A 15,450-nucleotide genomic window follows, 5' to 3' on the forward strand; every position below is an offset into this window, starting at 1 on the left:
CACATTTATAGGAGACTTGTATATTTATAGCAGTTAGGGTTCGTATTCAACACAGAACCAACAAAGACGGGACAACTAATCATTACAAGACTATTAGTTTTGTCCGTAATTATGTAAAATACAAAGATAGAGAACTACTTGTAAAGCAATGTAATATTAAACTTGCACAGTGCTAAAATACACAGTAGAGAAGCCGGCCTGATGTCAGCAACAGGCCCAAGACTCAATGAAGGTAGAGCCATTCTGACCCTTTTATGAAAGTGGATTCCACTCAAATAGCAAAAGGCTCATTGTTACAAACTTAACGACCAAGTGGGCAACTTCCATGCAGTTTCAAGCGACAATGTGTCAATGAAAAACCCGACGCCATAAACGATTGTCAGAGAATACTTCCTTTCACAGTTTTGTGATATCTTAATGAACATACGACCGATATGTTTGAACTGAAATTTCTTTCTTTTAAACAGCACCGAAATGTTAATCTTGCCATTCTTTAGAATTACATTGACACTGGGTCCAACAGAAATGTTTTTTTTTCCCTGCTGCATGGTATTTGAGAACCATCCAATATAGCAAATGTTTCCGATGTATTAACTTCACCTATTCTGGTATCAGTGTCCGAAAACAATTTCCTGGATTTTAGATACAGAATACGAAGTTGCCTTTGAACTTGGTGCGTTTTTCTATTTGTACAGTGGCTCTACCGTCTTCCAGCAAACGTATTGAGTTAGGTTTCATACTCTCAGTCGGAGCAATAACGTTCGTTTTTGGCGAAATCTTCCGAGAAGTAACCGAAAACTTTCCGGAACTTACTGTCCAATCAAAAAATGCCACGTTGGCTTACCGTCACGCCTAGAAAACAGCGGGTGTAGTGTGATTCCAAACGAGCAAACTAATTATTCCCCCGACTGACTTGGAAAGAATCAATCACAGACTACGTAAGCTTTCTGCGCAAGCGCTGTTTTGGCTTGTCACGCAATCTTACATGCCAAAAGGAACGATTGCTGCTGACCAGTCAAAATACCACTACGATTGCGCAGGCAGCTACGACTACGCCTAACCCTAACTAATTTATATCATCAGAATTTTATAAGCACAATAACAAGGATACAATATAATAAATGTTAATTTCAATACAATTATATTTGCGACGGCGCGGAACATTTTTTGAGATAACAAGTTGCTTTGACTGCTATTAAATTCCTCTTTTTTTTCTTCTTGACATTTGGCTAATTTGAATTTGCAATCAATCAAAAACTGAATCGCGACCATAGTCGAAAAGGCTTATTTGTATTCATTCTTTATTTCTTTCTACAAGAAGCAACTACTGCTACTGAATCGTCTATGGAAAAAAGTCGTACAAAACTAAACTTTACTACAGTAGTTGAATCTCTGCTGCCATTCGTTTGATCATTATTAATTCACTAAACCCTTTAACAGTGTGACAAAATAGAAAAGCTTCTAGCAGACAAAAAAGGTCTGTGTAACTAATGAAAAGCACTTTGATCGTTAAACTAGAATATACACTTATAGAAAACTGCATTAGAAATATGCAGGACAAGGGCTTTTCGAGGGACATTCACAAATTATTCAATTGTAAAATCGTATTTTTATCTTTCTTGGTTCACGTTTGTTTCTCTCTACACCGTAATAACCGATCTTTCTTTCTCTTTTTGACTATTTGACTGACGTCCAATTACAAAACATACACATATCTACACAACAACAAGAAAAAAAAATAAACGAACCCAACCAAGACCTAACCATTGTACTTAAGGCTGGTGGGGAAGACAACAAAGTCTGACTCCCCCTACCACCCCTCCCTCCTAGCATAATTAAAGAATCTCTAAGCTGTGGTCTCGTACTGAATAAATAGCTACAGTTTAAGACCAGGAAAGAGGGGTTATCAGTTTATCGATATTGTTCTAAATGTCTCTGTGTTTCTGTAATTGTGCACCAGAGTTGCTGGTCAAGTAGGCGGTCGTGATAACTTGCTTATAACACGGATTAAAGCACCGTTCTCGTCTTTCAGCCGCTGGTTGTCCGCTTTCAGGTCCGCTAGTTGCTGTTGGAATAAAAACACGGTCATTACCATAACAAACCTCAAACAACGAGCAGGTAGGAAGGTTTTTTTTTTTTTTTTTTTTTTTTTTTTTTTTTTTTTTGGGGGGGGGGGGGGGGGGGAGAGGTCAAACACCAAGGTCCCCATATGAAACGCATACAAACTGTATAAAAGAGTAATGAAAACTTCCAACTTCACCACTGAACAAAGTCAGCTATAGCGTTTGATATGTGCTTCGTGGCAAAAGACAGCGCAAGTTTCGTTTGAGTGTCGAAAGTTATCCGGAATTACATTAATTTTGCTTCCCTAGGCGTTTTTCAAAGGTAAACATAAAAACACTACATCAGAAACATCAGGATTATTCTGTAGGCAGACATACCTTTAGATCATCATCAGCGTTAGCGTATTTTCTTTCAAGCTCTTCCTTTGCCTAAAAAGATGGTAAGGACCAGTTGAACTTCTACACCTCACTGTTAAACGAAACAAACTGCACGACAATAAACAAAGGTTAATGACTTACCTGCAAGGCCTTTTCTAGTTTGACTTTGTATTCTTGTAGTTCTAGCTGCGCCTCTTGGAGCCTTTCTTTCAACTTTTGGGGATCCGTTTCTGTTATAGCAGTGTTTGCCTGTTAAATAACAAAAATTAAACCATGTTAAATGAACTACATAACGAGCGGCTTGAATGAAGACAATATACAGAACGAACTTATGTATGTTTGAGAGAGAATGGCTCTAACCTTGGAAGTACCAAAGGGTCCTTTAGAATCACTAGTTCTGCAAAATAAGAATGGATTATCATCTAACAACAAAAGACAGTCAATTCACTTCACTCACGAAGGCTTGACCACAGTAAGTTCGTTACAGCGCTTTGGTGACGTAGGTGAACAAACAAATAAACAAGCAAAGAACAAACAAATAAACAAACAAACAAACAAAAAACAAACCAGAATCGTTCAACTAACCTGCCCCGTCCTATTCTGTCCGTCGTACTCTGCGAGAACAAAGAGAAGGAAAAGAAAAAGAGCAATTAATATCCAAAGCTCCTCACAAAGCTTGTCTCTCACTTAACTTATCACCAAAGGTCGCATGCTCTTTTCCAAAAACTATGCCTTATTCTTGCAGGCACTCTCCCACCTTTTAATGGCCAAGAACGACAATTGTATTTTAGCTAAATTCACCACCACACCCATCCATGACCACGCCCATTACCTTGACATCATCTTGTCTAGTTTCCTGGGATCGTCTTCTGTTGCCTACAGGTGCCTTTTCGTCATTTTCTTCGTTTAGCTTGGTGTTCTTTTTGGGATCTTTGACTTCCTCACTTTCTTCCTCATCGCTCTAGAAGACAACAGGTTAGGGTCATTGTTTCAGTGTTGAACTATCAACTTTGACAATTTCCGAGGAGGTTTACAAAAAGAGAAGTGTAAACATTTCCTGGAATTTGGAGACGAACCATTACTAACATATACTCATAAAATATTTCAGTTATTGTTGTAGAAAGCAATTAACTAGGGTGCCAATCGTTCCATCTAAACTGCTAAATCTATCTACAAACTCTTTCTTTTAAATATTAAATGACTAGAATAGTTTCGATGGATTTTTTTCATTAAACTTAATTGGCTGAGGGGTTGGGGGAGGGGGGGAGGGTAAAGGCTACTTTACACCCCTCCCTCCCCTATCCCAGCTCCCTGCCACCAAGGTAAGGCTACCCACCCCTCCTCGTCGTTTCTCCCTCAGTCTCCTGGCCCTCCTTGCACGTGCTGCAGCCGACGTAGACGAGTCATCATCTTCTTTCTCTTTCTCCTCCTTCTCTTTTTCTTTCTCCTTCTCCCTCTCAAGCCTGGAGCGACGATAGCTCGGCATCTCGCTCTCCTTCTCTTTCTCCTTTTCCCGTTCCCTTTCCCTTTGTTTCTCCCTCTCCCTCTCTTGCTCTTTCTCCTTCTCCTTCTCTCGTTCCTTTTCTCGTTCCTGTAGCCTTCTCTTCCAGGCCGGTAACTCAGCTTCCTCGTTCTCCTTGTTTCTCCCCGCCTGCTGCTGCTGCCGGGTGTTCTGTCGACCGTCCGGCTCGTTCTTGTCCTCAGCTGTGCCGCTTAACCTGTTCCGCCGGCTCAGGAACGTATCGGTGGTGGAAGAAGGCCTCGTCGACTTTGCTTCTTCTCTAGAGCCTCGCCGCACAGAAGTGTCCTACAACAAGCATCAGTAAAAAGTTTTAGTATTTTAACAAGTAAGGAAATAGAACGAGTCGGGCTGTATGAGTTAAACTGTATGCTTGACAAACTTTCAAATCTCCAATTTACTTCGTACCTTGACGGCAGAGAAAAATTCAAACGCGAGGAAACTCACAAACCGCGATTACAAATTTGCTGGAGGAAGGGATCACCCTGTTGAAGTTTTAGTAAAGTAACCCTGTACTTCAGTCAATTTTCTGGGAACAAACTTCGCGCTTGCCACTTTGCAGTCAAGTTCAACGTACTTGACAAAGCAACAAGTGGCTAATCCACTATCCCGACCCTCGAACCAAACCTTAAATTTCCATTTTGTCTCCCCTCCCTGACAAGAACAAAATCGTACTTAGATTTGCACGCGCGCTCAATCGCGAGATAAAACAACGCCTTAATAGCTGTCTGTCAACCAACTGAAGTGTTATTACATGTACACAACAAGAAAAAGTCCAGTCCAGCCGGATGCACCATCAAAATAGCAAAAACCTTTCCTTTAATGGCATTAATTCAACGGAAGGTATACAACCAGGACAAAATGACCTTAAAAAGGAATATTTTTACGCTGCAAGAAAGCTTCAGAAGAAACAGAAGAGCAAGTGTATGTGTTTATTTTTAGGCAAAGATAATAAGACGGTATGTGCACGAGTGAGTAGCATAAAATGAACGCACCACTCGAGTCGTATATGGAAATAAAATGCTCCTGGAATGAAGGCGTAGCCGAATACCTATTTTATAAACCCGTCTGTTTTTAATAAAGACAATTATCAATACAGTTGGAGTCGAATTGTGTATGAAAATAAAATAAAAAACACTGATCTCAAAAGCATTACATTCTGAAAGAACGCAATCAAGAACACAAAAGCTCTCGGGGGTAAGTTTGTTTACGCGTACACGCGTCTTAAAGCACGTGGGGTCCGGTGTAATTTACAGCATTCCACAGACATGTAATTGAATTAAACGCAGCCAAACGTAAACAATGTCATCTCAAAAGTAAAAGCAACGTCACAAGCATCTTGATAACATGTACACATACTTTAGAGGTCATTTCGCCCACTGGGCAAGCGTCAAATTACTTGAACATGCTGATGATATCTGCGGCATGGCGAGGGATTAAATACAGTAAGTTTTTCAGCTGTTCACAACTTTGCCAGAGGAAAACGCTTATTGACTCTTTTTGGCATGTAATAACAATAATAAGAAGCATGCCAAGTCGTTTGTTTACCATGGAATTAAATTTGACTTACTGTAACCACTGCTTTCCCAAACAGAAGTAAATAAAACCGGTATCGAGTTTACATTCCCAACGCGACTTGACATATTTGCCCCGCTGACAAGAAAATACGTCAAATATTCGCCTTCAGAACCACCGCGCTTCGCATCTGATATTAAAAGCTCAAAGAAACTGCAAATCGACAAGTTCTAAGTCAACCTATAAAACCTGTTGCGAACCTGGCTTGGCAAATGGCGAAATAAAAACATGAAAATACACCGGATTGTTTAAAAGGTATTGACAGACGCGACAGGCTTAGCGTATGCAAAACGGGTGTGAATGAAATGTATTACACAATTTAACACGCAAGGCTAATTATCCACTTTAGAGACGATTATTTGAAGTATCACAGGCGCGATCTGGGCTTTAATCATGTCTGAGCTCTAAAAATTGTTGGCTGCTCGCGTTGATGCTATCAACTTAGTGGCACGTTCAAGGAAAGAGCAATTTTCAGCGCCGTAAGATGAACGCTTTGAAAAGGCTTATAGAATAAAAGGAACACTATCTCTGTACGATATTACTCCCCACTGAGGGCTAATGATCTTAAGAGATTTGTTCGGAATTCAAATAAAGAATCTTTGGGTTAATAAACCTTTCCGTTTCTCAATAGGCTATATAACTTCTCCATGCAAATGTCACTAGTAGATAATACAATGTGTTGTTAATAAATAGAGATGTAACTTTAAAGCAGCGCCGCGCACAACAAATATGTCGGTCTGGGACTTTTAATTCAGCTTGACTCCATCGGAACGAACGCGATAATTACATTATGGCTTCAACCCTACAGAGTTCGATCACACACGAGAAATATTCAGAAGAGAACAACATTTATATCAAGCGATTCTAACGACAGTTCGGCTCATAGACCTGATATCAGCTCGAAGCCGAACTGACCCGGTCGATGGCAAGTTCAGCGGAATATGTTACATCTCTACTGTTGACAAACACGTACAAATGTAACCAAATTGCAGGATTGCCTGCATGGATTAATAGCCCAAGAAGCAACCAAACAATGCCGGTATTTTCGTAATCCCCGCGAAATTCCGGCCGCTTAACCTTAAAAGAAATTATTACCTGTGTTCTTGCTGTATAATTCTTTTGGCTTCCATAGCTCGGCTGATCGAAGCGGCGTGTTAGATACGACATGAGCGATACTTCACGAGCGCCTCTCGATAACAGAAACTAGACACTGGCGGGAAAACTTTCAGCTAACGCTGTGAAGCAATGGGTCTTCCCAACACACTATGCTGAACAGCTACAGGTCTAGCTCAAATTTCAATTTCGCCATTTTTATTTCAATTGCTTTACCCTGTCAGACCTCGATGAATTATTTATAGACTCGCTGGGCTAATTAGAAAAGCAAACCTCCCCACGCAATTGCGATAGACTTTTGACAATCGGTTATAAAAAACAAGCGACTTCAAGGCATGCTGTCAACACAATCAACAAGTAGATCTCTCAATAATCTGTGCAGCAATCTGCATACCTGCATGATCGACACCAGAGAATATGACAATTCGGTTCTCGTTGTTGTTTACACTGCAGTAGAATTATGGTAATCCTCCTCGCTTGAATAGTCACACCATTTGTTATAGGGTGCAAAATTGTTTGTTAACACTAGTCAGAAGTGCAATATAATCTGGTCTCATTTTCCTTCTATTCTTCCACCTTCTCTGGTGGCCTTTTGTTTTTCTTTCGAATTTTAGTTCGTTTTTGCGTCGCTCTATTCAGTTCTAAGTCGCTCAACAAGAAAAAAGTCAAGGCAAGCGACAACCGAGAGAGAAAAAAGAAGCTCCCGAAAACAAGTTTCAAGGAGTTTTGTGATTCCGAGAGTTTCCTTTTTTTTTCTTTTTCTTTTGTGGAAATACGAAAAGAGAACTACGCAAGGAACGCTGAACCCTGACAAAATTACTCCTTTTGAGTAATACTGTCTTCATATTGGCATATTAAGTTGGTAGGAGCTGGTGAAAACACGCAAAAGAAAAAAAAAATAATCTAACAACAAACACATGAAGAGACCACCTGTCTTTTTGCAGAGTGGTGGGTTTTGTCTGAGAACATTAGTTTTGACCATTTCCATTACACTACTTGATTACTCTAATGTTACCTTGCGTTCCTCGACTCCTTTTCTGTGAGTGATATCATTACTTTTTCTATCCTCCTCCTCGTTCTCCTCTTCCTCTTCATCTCCCTTGCCGCCATTTCCCACGTAGGATGTAGCGGCCCTCTGAGTGACCCTCTTGGGTCGTCTTGTTTTCGTTTGAGTGTCCTCGATCGGAGTGGAACTAACTCCTCTCCTTGTACTAGTGGTGCTGGATGCATTACTCGTAGTATCAGCCGTAGTACGTGTTGGGTAGCTCCCAAACCGTGACTTTGTATCATCTTTGGTATCTTCCTTAGCACCGAATCTAGAAGTCCTAGAGGGTTCAGTTTTTGAAACAGGTGAAGAAGGTGCATTTGCCTTCTTATCATTGTCTAGAAAAGGGGATTTGAGAAGCTTCGACGTGCCTCCTCCTACCCCAGGTTTTGGTGCACCTGCAGGCGCACTCTGTAGACGCGACACGGGCGTCCGTGACGTAGAACTGGTTGTACTCGTTCGCGTATCAGGTTTGACCGGCTCTTCCTCTTCCTCCTCTTCGGAGGATTCTTCAGTTTCACTGCCGGTTTCTTCTTCCGACTCTGATTCCTCTGCTGGCTTTTTTACTGAATTAACCGCAGGTTTAGAAGGTAGAGAATTGACCGTAGGTCTTGCCCTGGGAGGAACCGAGTTCACCGATGGCTTAGGTGGTTCTTCTTCCTCGGAATCTTCTTCACTAGACTCCTCGGTGCTATCCTCGGTATCCGACTCGGATCCGCTGTCTTCTTTACTGAATCCGTCTCGTTTCTCCTTCTCGTTTTCTTTATCCTCCTTGGGCGAGTCAGAGAAACTCGGCGGCCTGGAGGTCTTGCTCTTGGGGGACGTCATCTGCTCCCTGCTGGCCTCCATTTGAGCCCTCTCCTGATTGATGTCCCTGAGAAAAAGGTTTTGGTCCTTTATTCTGGTTATGGAGCTCCTATGAAATGAAGAAGCCACAGAGGTTGCATGAATAGAAGTGTTGCAGGACTGGCACCACAAACACCAAGCACTTGAATTGATCTCTCAGCCCTTGGAGGATCAATTGGCCCTTTGCAGAATCCTTTTGCGACCTTGTCAACCGTTAGAAATGGTGGTGCTACAAGATGGATACCAGAAATGGCATTCGTGATGAAATTAGTAAGACTGCTAATTTTGATAACATCGATGTCTATCTATATAAAGTGTAATTTTTAAGATGGTTTCAAGTTTTTAACTGTCGAGAGAAGTTGGTAGAAGTCTTATCATCCACCATTCGACCTTTAAACTTATCAAACCAACATGAAATCTTGCACTTAGACATCAACGGTCTCACTCTTGGCAGTCTTACTAATTTAATCATGCTCTTTTCCATTTCTGCTATTCATTTCACTACACGACCAATTTTTGATGATTGACATGGACACATGGCAGGGGTTTGTAAAGGGCACACCTGTGCTTGGCGTCCGACAATCGACTCATCTTGGCAATTACGATGGAAACATGCGTTTTCGAACATGGAGGACAACTCAATTTTTTTTCTCTCGCTTGAGGTTTTTATCATGCCGAGTTACAAGGGCGTTCGTTATTTTTCCGCTTAGTGCCAGTCCGCAAAGAAGAAACGTCAAGAAAACCGAGAAGCCCTCATAAGAAACCATGCAGATAGTAGACATGCATCAGACAGAGGTAGGATAAGAGCAGTGTCAAAGAAAAAGAAAAGCCAAAAGTGTGAGATATAAGGAGCAAGCTTAATTCTAAGAGAGATGCGGTGGTTATTTAGTGTTAGTAAAAAGTGTTAGTATCAACTTTACATACAGCAGTCCAGGGTTGTTAGTAGGGGGTAGAGCACGCAGCATTCTAGCTCTAGACGAGTCAGAAAGACTGAAAAGGAAGGAAAAAGAAGTTTTACGTTAAAAATCATCATTGAATTGACAGAGTTAAGAGTAAGTATCATTATGAGTGTTGGTCAGGTACGCTGTCATGCTAACTTTTAGCAACCTTGTTGTCTGGTAGACTAATCTGAAATACAATTATATCACTTTAGTCGAGAAGTTCAAGCCGGCTCTTCATTCTGATAACCAGCATCTGCCTATAAGAATTTGTTATAAAGAGAGGAGTTAGCAATTTAAACACTCTTGTAGATTAAAGATTAGCTTACACAGCAGCTTGCCGCAGAGAAAAGCTCTCTCGTGGTAATGATCATACCTCAGTCAGAACTAAAATCATGCAGAGTAAACAATAGTTCAAAGCACTACTGGAGCTCTTCCAGTGTGAAATGCAAACCTCAGGCTGAGAAAATCACCCGAAACATGAACAACTGCCCAGAAAGGGAGGGCAGTTGTTCAGTTTCGAGCTAAACCTGTCCCAGTAATCCAGTAGAACTTATGTTAGAGTCCACCAAGAATTTCGGGATGTCTGTAGTATCTTTAAACAACAGATTGTCATTGTTCCAGAGTACACGAACACTTCTCAGTTCGAAGATTTTCCTTTCCACTGAACTAGAGGAGAGATTATCAATTCTGACAGATGATGCGACAGAAAATTCTTGGTGAATTCTAACAGTTGTCATTATTTGTAAGAGTAAAACTAAAACAGTGTATCTGATTTTGGAAAATAACGGGTAACCATTTGGTCACTGGGGTTACCTTACTGCTAAATGTCCTCCATAAAACTGAAACCCTCAAGTAAAAGAATGATATACAAAACAAACAAAAGATTTTAAAAGTAAGTCCTACATTTTCCTAGCTGTCCAAAATCACTGGACTGCATGCACTTCCTTTATCTCCGTTTTAAATACTTTAGCCACTGCACTTCTTATATCACAGACAGTACAGTCAATAACAAATAATTAATGGCCAAAAATTTAAGAAGTAGCACACTCACCGTCGTTTCAGTGGGGCAGGCCCAGATTCCATATTACTTTTTATGACTGGTGTTGTTGACTGTTAAAAAACAAAAGATTTTTTATTAATTATTTCAGAAAACAAGTTAGTCAGAGGCAAAAACAAGCAAGGGATAATAGTAGGCTCCACCCACTCTGCTGCTGGCACCTCTACCAACCGCTCCCTATCAATCTAGCGTGCCGAGCATCAATTTTAGTGCACACTGTTGTTTTACATTCAGGGACTATCTTTTGGAAATAATTTGCTGTTTCCACTAAAAAACAATCATTTTGGCTACAGTCTGACAGCTCAAAATGCAATTTTATTTTTCACCTGATTAGTAAGTCCTTACTCTTCTTATTTTGTTGGAAAACAAAATAACCCCCTCCATCCCATACCCCTCTTTAATTAAGGACATGCTGAGCAAAAAGGGCCCAGCTTTACTCTGCCTCCCGCCCACTCCAAGGAAGAAAGAGATCCATCTTCACTTTACCCCCCTTCCACCCCCTTCCCCCAACTCCACCTTTTAGCACCTCTGAATCCAACAATGGATACATCTTGTCATTGCCTGTTTTTGTCATTTCCCTGTCAAACTCGAACTAAATAATATGAAGTACACTTGGTACTTTATGAGTGAGGTTTAGCATCATCAAATTTAATCAGATTTTTGTGGAGTTGTATCAGAACACTAATGAGTGTCTGTCCGTGTCCATTACAAATTAAATCAGCCTTTTCAGTCATCAAAATTGAGCTAACATGGAAACTGAGTAAAGATTGCTGATGGCCATAATGATTATTATAAGAACCAACACATATGTCTTGGTTCAAACTGTTGTACATGTACATGCCAAATGAATACACATGTAAACTACACCTTGCTTCAGAGTCATCATCAATAACCTTACATCTCCCTTGTTCCCTCCATTCTCGAATTAGTCTTACTACAGCTGCAGTACAGGGTGATTTAAGACCAGATAACATACAGTAACATACAGGAATGAGAAGATGGTGAAAGGAGGACTCAGAAAGGGCGGCAGATTAGGTAAGGGCAGGGTAAATATAAACAAAGAGAGGCAAAGTAAGGATTATCGACGCCATGACCACTAATACATGTACACTGTACTCACTGCATTGATCTTTGGTTTATCATTTTGCCTTTTCTTGAGCTCTTCAAGCATTTTTACCATGTCTGGTTCTGCTAGGTCAATAGGTGTAGAGCCCTAGAAACAAAATGTTGGTAAGAACTATGATGCACTTGTCTAACAAACCATTCCAAGTTTTACAATCTACAGATGGGCCTTGTTTGTCTTCCACAGACCAGTAACTATTACACTCGAGTTGCAGCAATACAATTAATGCGCAGAAAGCGATCATGTTAGTATAGCGAATCCTCTACGAAGATGTATAACCATTGCCTAGTTACTGATTGTCCAACAAATGATTTAGTATAGCTTACATGGTTGCCAAGAATCGTTTTAAAATCTTTCCAAAAAAAAAAAAACCGGAAAAAAAAAGAAACATAGGACACCTCAGGTAGTAAAGAAAAAAGAAACAAATTTTATGATCTACAGTACTACTTAAAGTAGATAACTGAAAAGTAAGTAGTTACTGTATTTATTTTCGGGCAATTTCTGTTGGTACAGCTAATGCTCTGTGATGATGAAATAACCATTGCTCCGGTTGAAGAATTGATTGTCCAATGAATGACCTTAGCACCTAGCTTAGTAGAACTTTGCCCTAGCTCAAGCTGGAAGTTCATTAACCCCTTACTAGATTCAAGTGACTAGGTAGAGTTACCATTCTATTCCTGGCACTAAAGTTAGCTCCATGATCTGCTAATACTTCACAGGCATCATTCTGCCCCCAGTGAACGGCTGCATGTAATGGCGTCCAACCATCATTGTCTTTAGCATTGATATCAACACCAAGTTGAAGTAAAAGACTATGGAAAAACAGATCAATCACATTTTCAAGGATTCTCATAAGATCTAGTAACAGTTGTTAGTTATTTCTGTGTTAAACAAGAGAGGCACCATGGCCTAATGGCAAGTGTGCCAGACTTGGATTCAAGCAGTCTGCGTTCAAGCCCTTGCCAGGGTTATTTTGCCATCTTCTTGGGCAAGACACTACTAACACAAATTAACGTCTAAGACCAAGTCTAAGACCAAGAAAATGCACAAATTTGCCACCCCATCTCGGGCTAGTAATGAAAATGATGTTTTGATTTCTTAATTTTCTCCACAAAATACAGCATTCACTATTTATTTATGCACATTTCAAAACAACCTGATTTATTTTAGCAGAAAGGTAGTGGCAGTTTGGTCCAAAGTGGACAACACTGCCACTGCTTATCCTAATTTCTATGACATAGAGCGACTATTTGCATTCCTTCTCCCCCTGGATAGCATGCTAGTCCATTTCAGATTACCGTATTTATTCGGTTTTAAGGCACACTCAGTTATAAGACGCACCACAAACTTGGCAAATTTGTTTTCCAAATTGAAAATTCTCCAAAAACACTCGGTGATCAACTTAAGGACAGTTATCCTTACAGAATTTGTCCTTACCTCAATTTTGGCATGAACTTCCCACAAAAAAAAAACAACAACAGACTTTTCTCTAAAAAACCAGGGGCCTTATAACCGATAAATACAGTACCCCCAACAGTTTGTCAAGTTAAGTTAACTGTTTATCAGTACCCATTTATACACCTGGGTGAAGAGGGGCACTATGAGAGTAAAGTATTTTGCCAAAGAACACAACACAATGACCCCAAGCCAGGACTTGAACCTTGTTGGCTGATCAGGAGTCCAGTCCATTATACCACTGTGCCTTTAAGTAACACTGTGTTATTCACACAAAATTAATTACGGAAGGGAAACTTAAATCTAGTCACAAACAGCTAAACAGGAGCAAAATCTATTGACTGAATATTAGAGTTAAATTAAGTTTTATTAATAATTAATTGTGGTTTCATTATCAGTGGAAGCTTCCATGTCAAAAAGAGCAGCAAATACTTACCTAATAACTTGTAAATAACCTTTTGATGCAGCAACATGTAATGCAGTTGCACCTAAAAAGATAACATTTGTCACAAAATACACTATTAATTTTGCATCTATTTGTATAAAATAGCTGTATACATAAGGCATGAAAGAGCTAATGCGAACAGGATTCCAGTGCTATTTTTGGGATCATTTGGCACAAAAGTCAAGCAGTGATTTAGACTATCCAAAAGCCCAAGGATTAGATTGTCCTCCCCTTGCACCTTTTTGGAGAGCTTCTCCTCCGTCAAATTAACACTTTGTTTTGGAGAAGCAAAGTTTAATACTAAATATATCAAAACCTTCTCTATAAGGACACTCGGTTTATTTCTATTTTATGTTTTCAATTTGCATCTATAAGAAACAAGTGTGTTAGAGAGAGGTAACTCTTTCAACATATAGTTTAAAAAATTATGGCGTTCTCTTGTGGGAGTGAATCAGGGGGGTAACAGTAGAGGGGGTAGTGACAAATTGAAGTTCTAGATTGTGGACGGGCTTATAAAGCTTTCATAGTAAGCTTAAAATGGGGTCCAAACCATAAGCCACATTGTTCTTGAGTGTCGCAATGTACAGTTAGTTCAAGAAACAAAAACAATGGGCAATCATGTACACATTTATTACTTGAAGTTTTATCAACAAAATAAAAATAGCGGGAAATTGTAGTGAAATTGCAACCTTTCACTCACAGCAAGCAACTGTTATGAACTTGAACAAGAAAATAGTGTTTGAACCATACCTGATCTATCTTTACTTTCATTTATTGTTCTACCATTCGTCCAACTCTGGGCATCTTCTAACATTATTCTCTCTTCTATACTTCTTGCTGATTCTACATCAATTCCTGAAAGAAAAAAAGAACTTTTGTTAATCAGTGATCTTCATGGAGTACAAAATAAACAATTAAACACAGAGAGAGCCTCAAAAAGGAAGATGAACAGCACTTCATTGGCTATAGTAAACGACATCACTTAAAGTAAAACAAAGTAACTCTGGTTTAAAGATGTTGAAAAATGTTCTTAAATTTTTATAAAAGTCCCACTTTTATGAAATTTTATGAATATTCTCAACATTTTTAAACCAGAGTAACATTTTTTATTTCGATCATGAATCAACCACCTTATTACAGGACCATTTTTAAAATAAAGGATGTTTGTTCCAAAATCTTTTGACATTGACTTTTTCCTAAAATTTTCACCACTGTGAGATTATCGCACCAGGTTATTTGTCCCAGAGGCCAAAACCAGGGGAGGCCCAAGCCCATTTGCCCCCTTACAAATAAAATAATATATAGATTGTGGCAAGCCTGCAAGTGGAACTGCCCAGTTTTTTATTTTTTTTACTGGACTTAACAATGTTTCAATTCTGGTAAATAAGCAGCCAAAATATTAATTGTGCAGTAGCCCATCACTCAAAAGAATAAATGGCACGCAATGCATGCAGAAGCAATGACGATTCTCATCTGGGTCTTAAATAATAAACAGGAAATTTTGTCAAAAAATAATGTATTATAATAAAAGTAGAATGCAACTTTTGTATTGAATGTTTTTTCAACAAAGGTTGCGTTATCTTAGCTTATATCGTGACATCTGGTATAAGCCTGATATACGATGCATGATACTTCTCGAGTGACCAAGGTCAAATGCAGTCTTGTACTTGTTTACACAGGGTTGGAAACTAAAATTTCGGAGCACTCGCCATCTGGGCGAGTGACCTTCAAATTGCACTCGCCCAGATCAGTTTTCACTCGCCCAGGATCCTAAAGAGAAAATTTAGTCCCCCTCCGCCCACTTATAAAATGTACAACTTAAATTTTTAATCATGTTTTATCACGCTTTGCTACTGTGGTGGTCGATCGCGATGCAGACTGAAATTCATT

The 15,450-nt window shown here is 39.6% G+C and overlaps 1 protein-coding gene across 4 annotated transcripts in view; it reads right to left on the reverse strand.

Moving 5' to 3' along the window:
- The window catches only part of LOC144644244 (uncharacterized), a 41,077-nt gene continuing 25,627 nt past the window's right edge, over positions 1–15,450 (reverse strand). Inside the window, exons 4-17 of one of the 4 annotated variants that reach the window (XM_078503693.1) lie at positions 14,311–14,415; positions 13,552–13,603; positions 12,328–12,472; positions 11,658–11,750; positions 10,532–10,590; positions 9,464–9,529; positions 7,664–8,567; positions 3,778–4,248; positions 3,274–3,402; positions 3,027–3,055; positions 2,802–2,838; positions 2,583–2,690; positions 2,442–2,492; positions 1–2,065 (exon numbers count right to left, since the gene is read on the reverse strand). In XM_078503693.1, coding sequence (XP_078359819.1) covers positions 1,970–2,065; positions 2,442–2,492; positions 2,583–2,690; positions 2,802–2,838; positions 3,027–3,055; positions 3,274–3,402; positions 3,778–4,248; positions 7,664–8,567; positions 9,464–9,529; positions 10,532–10,590; positions 11,658–11,750; positions 12,328–12,472; positions 13,552–13,603; positions 14,311–14,415 — 2,345 coding nt within the window. In that variant the 3' untranslated portion in view covers positions 1–1,969. Of the gene's footprint in view, positions 2,066–2,441; positions 2,493–2,582; positions 2,691–2,801; positions 2,839–3,026; positions 3,056–3,273; positions 3,403–3,777; positions 4,249–7,663; positions 8,610–9,463; positions 9,530–10,531; positions 10,591–11,657; positions 11,751–12,327; positions 12,473–13,551; positions 13,604–14,310; positions 14,416–15,450 lie in introns of all 4 variants that reach the window. The other 3 variants (XM_078503691.1, XM_078503695.1, XM_078503694.1) reach the window with 3 other exon arrangements.

Source organism: Oculina patagonica, chromosome 2 (genome assembly GCF_052425735.1).
Source record: "Oculina patagonica isolate OP01 chromosome 2, crgOcupat, whole genome shotgun sequence".
NCBI lineage: Eukaryota > Metazoa > Cnidaria > Anthozoa > Scleractinia > Oculinidae > Oculina > Oculina patagonica.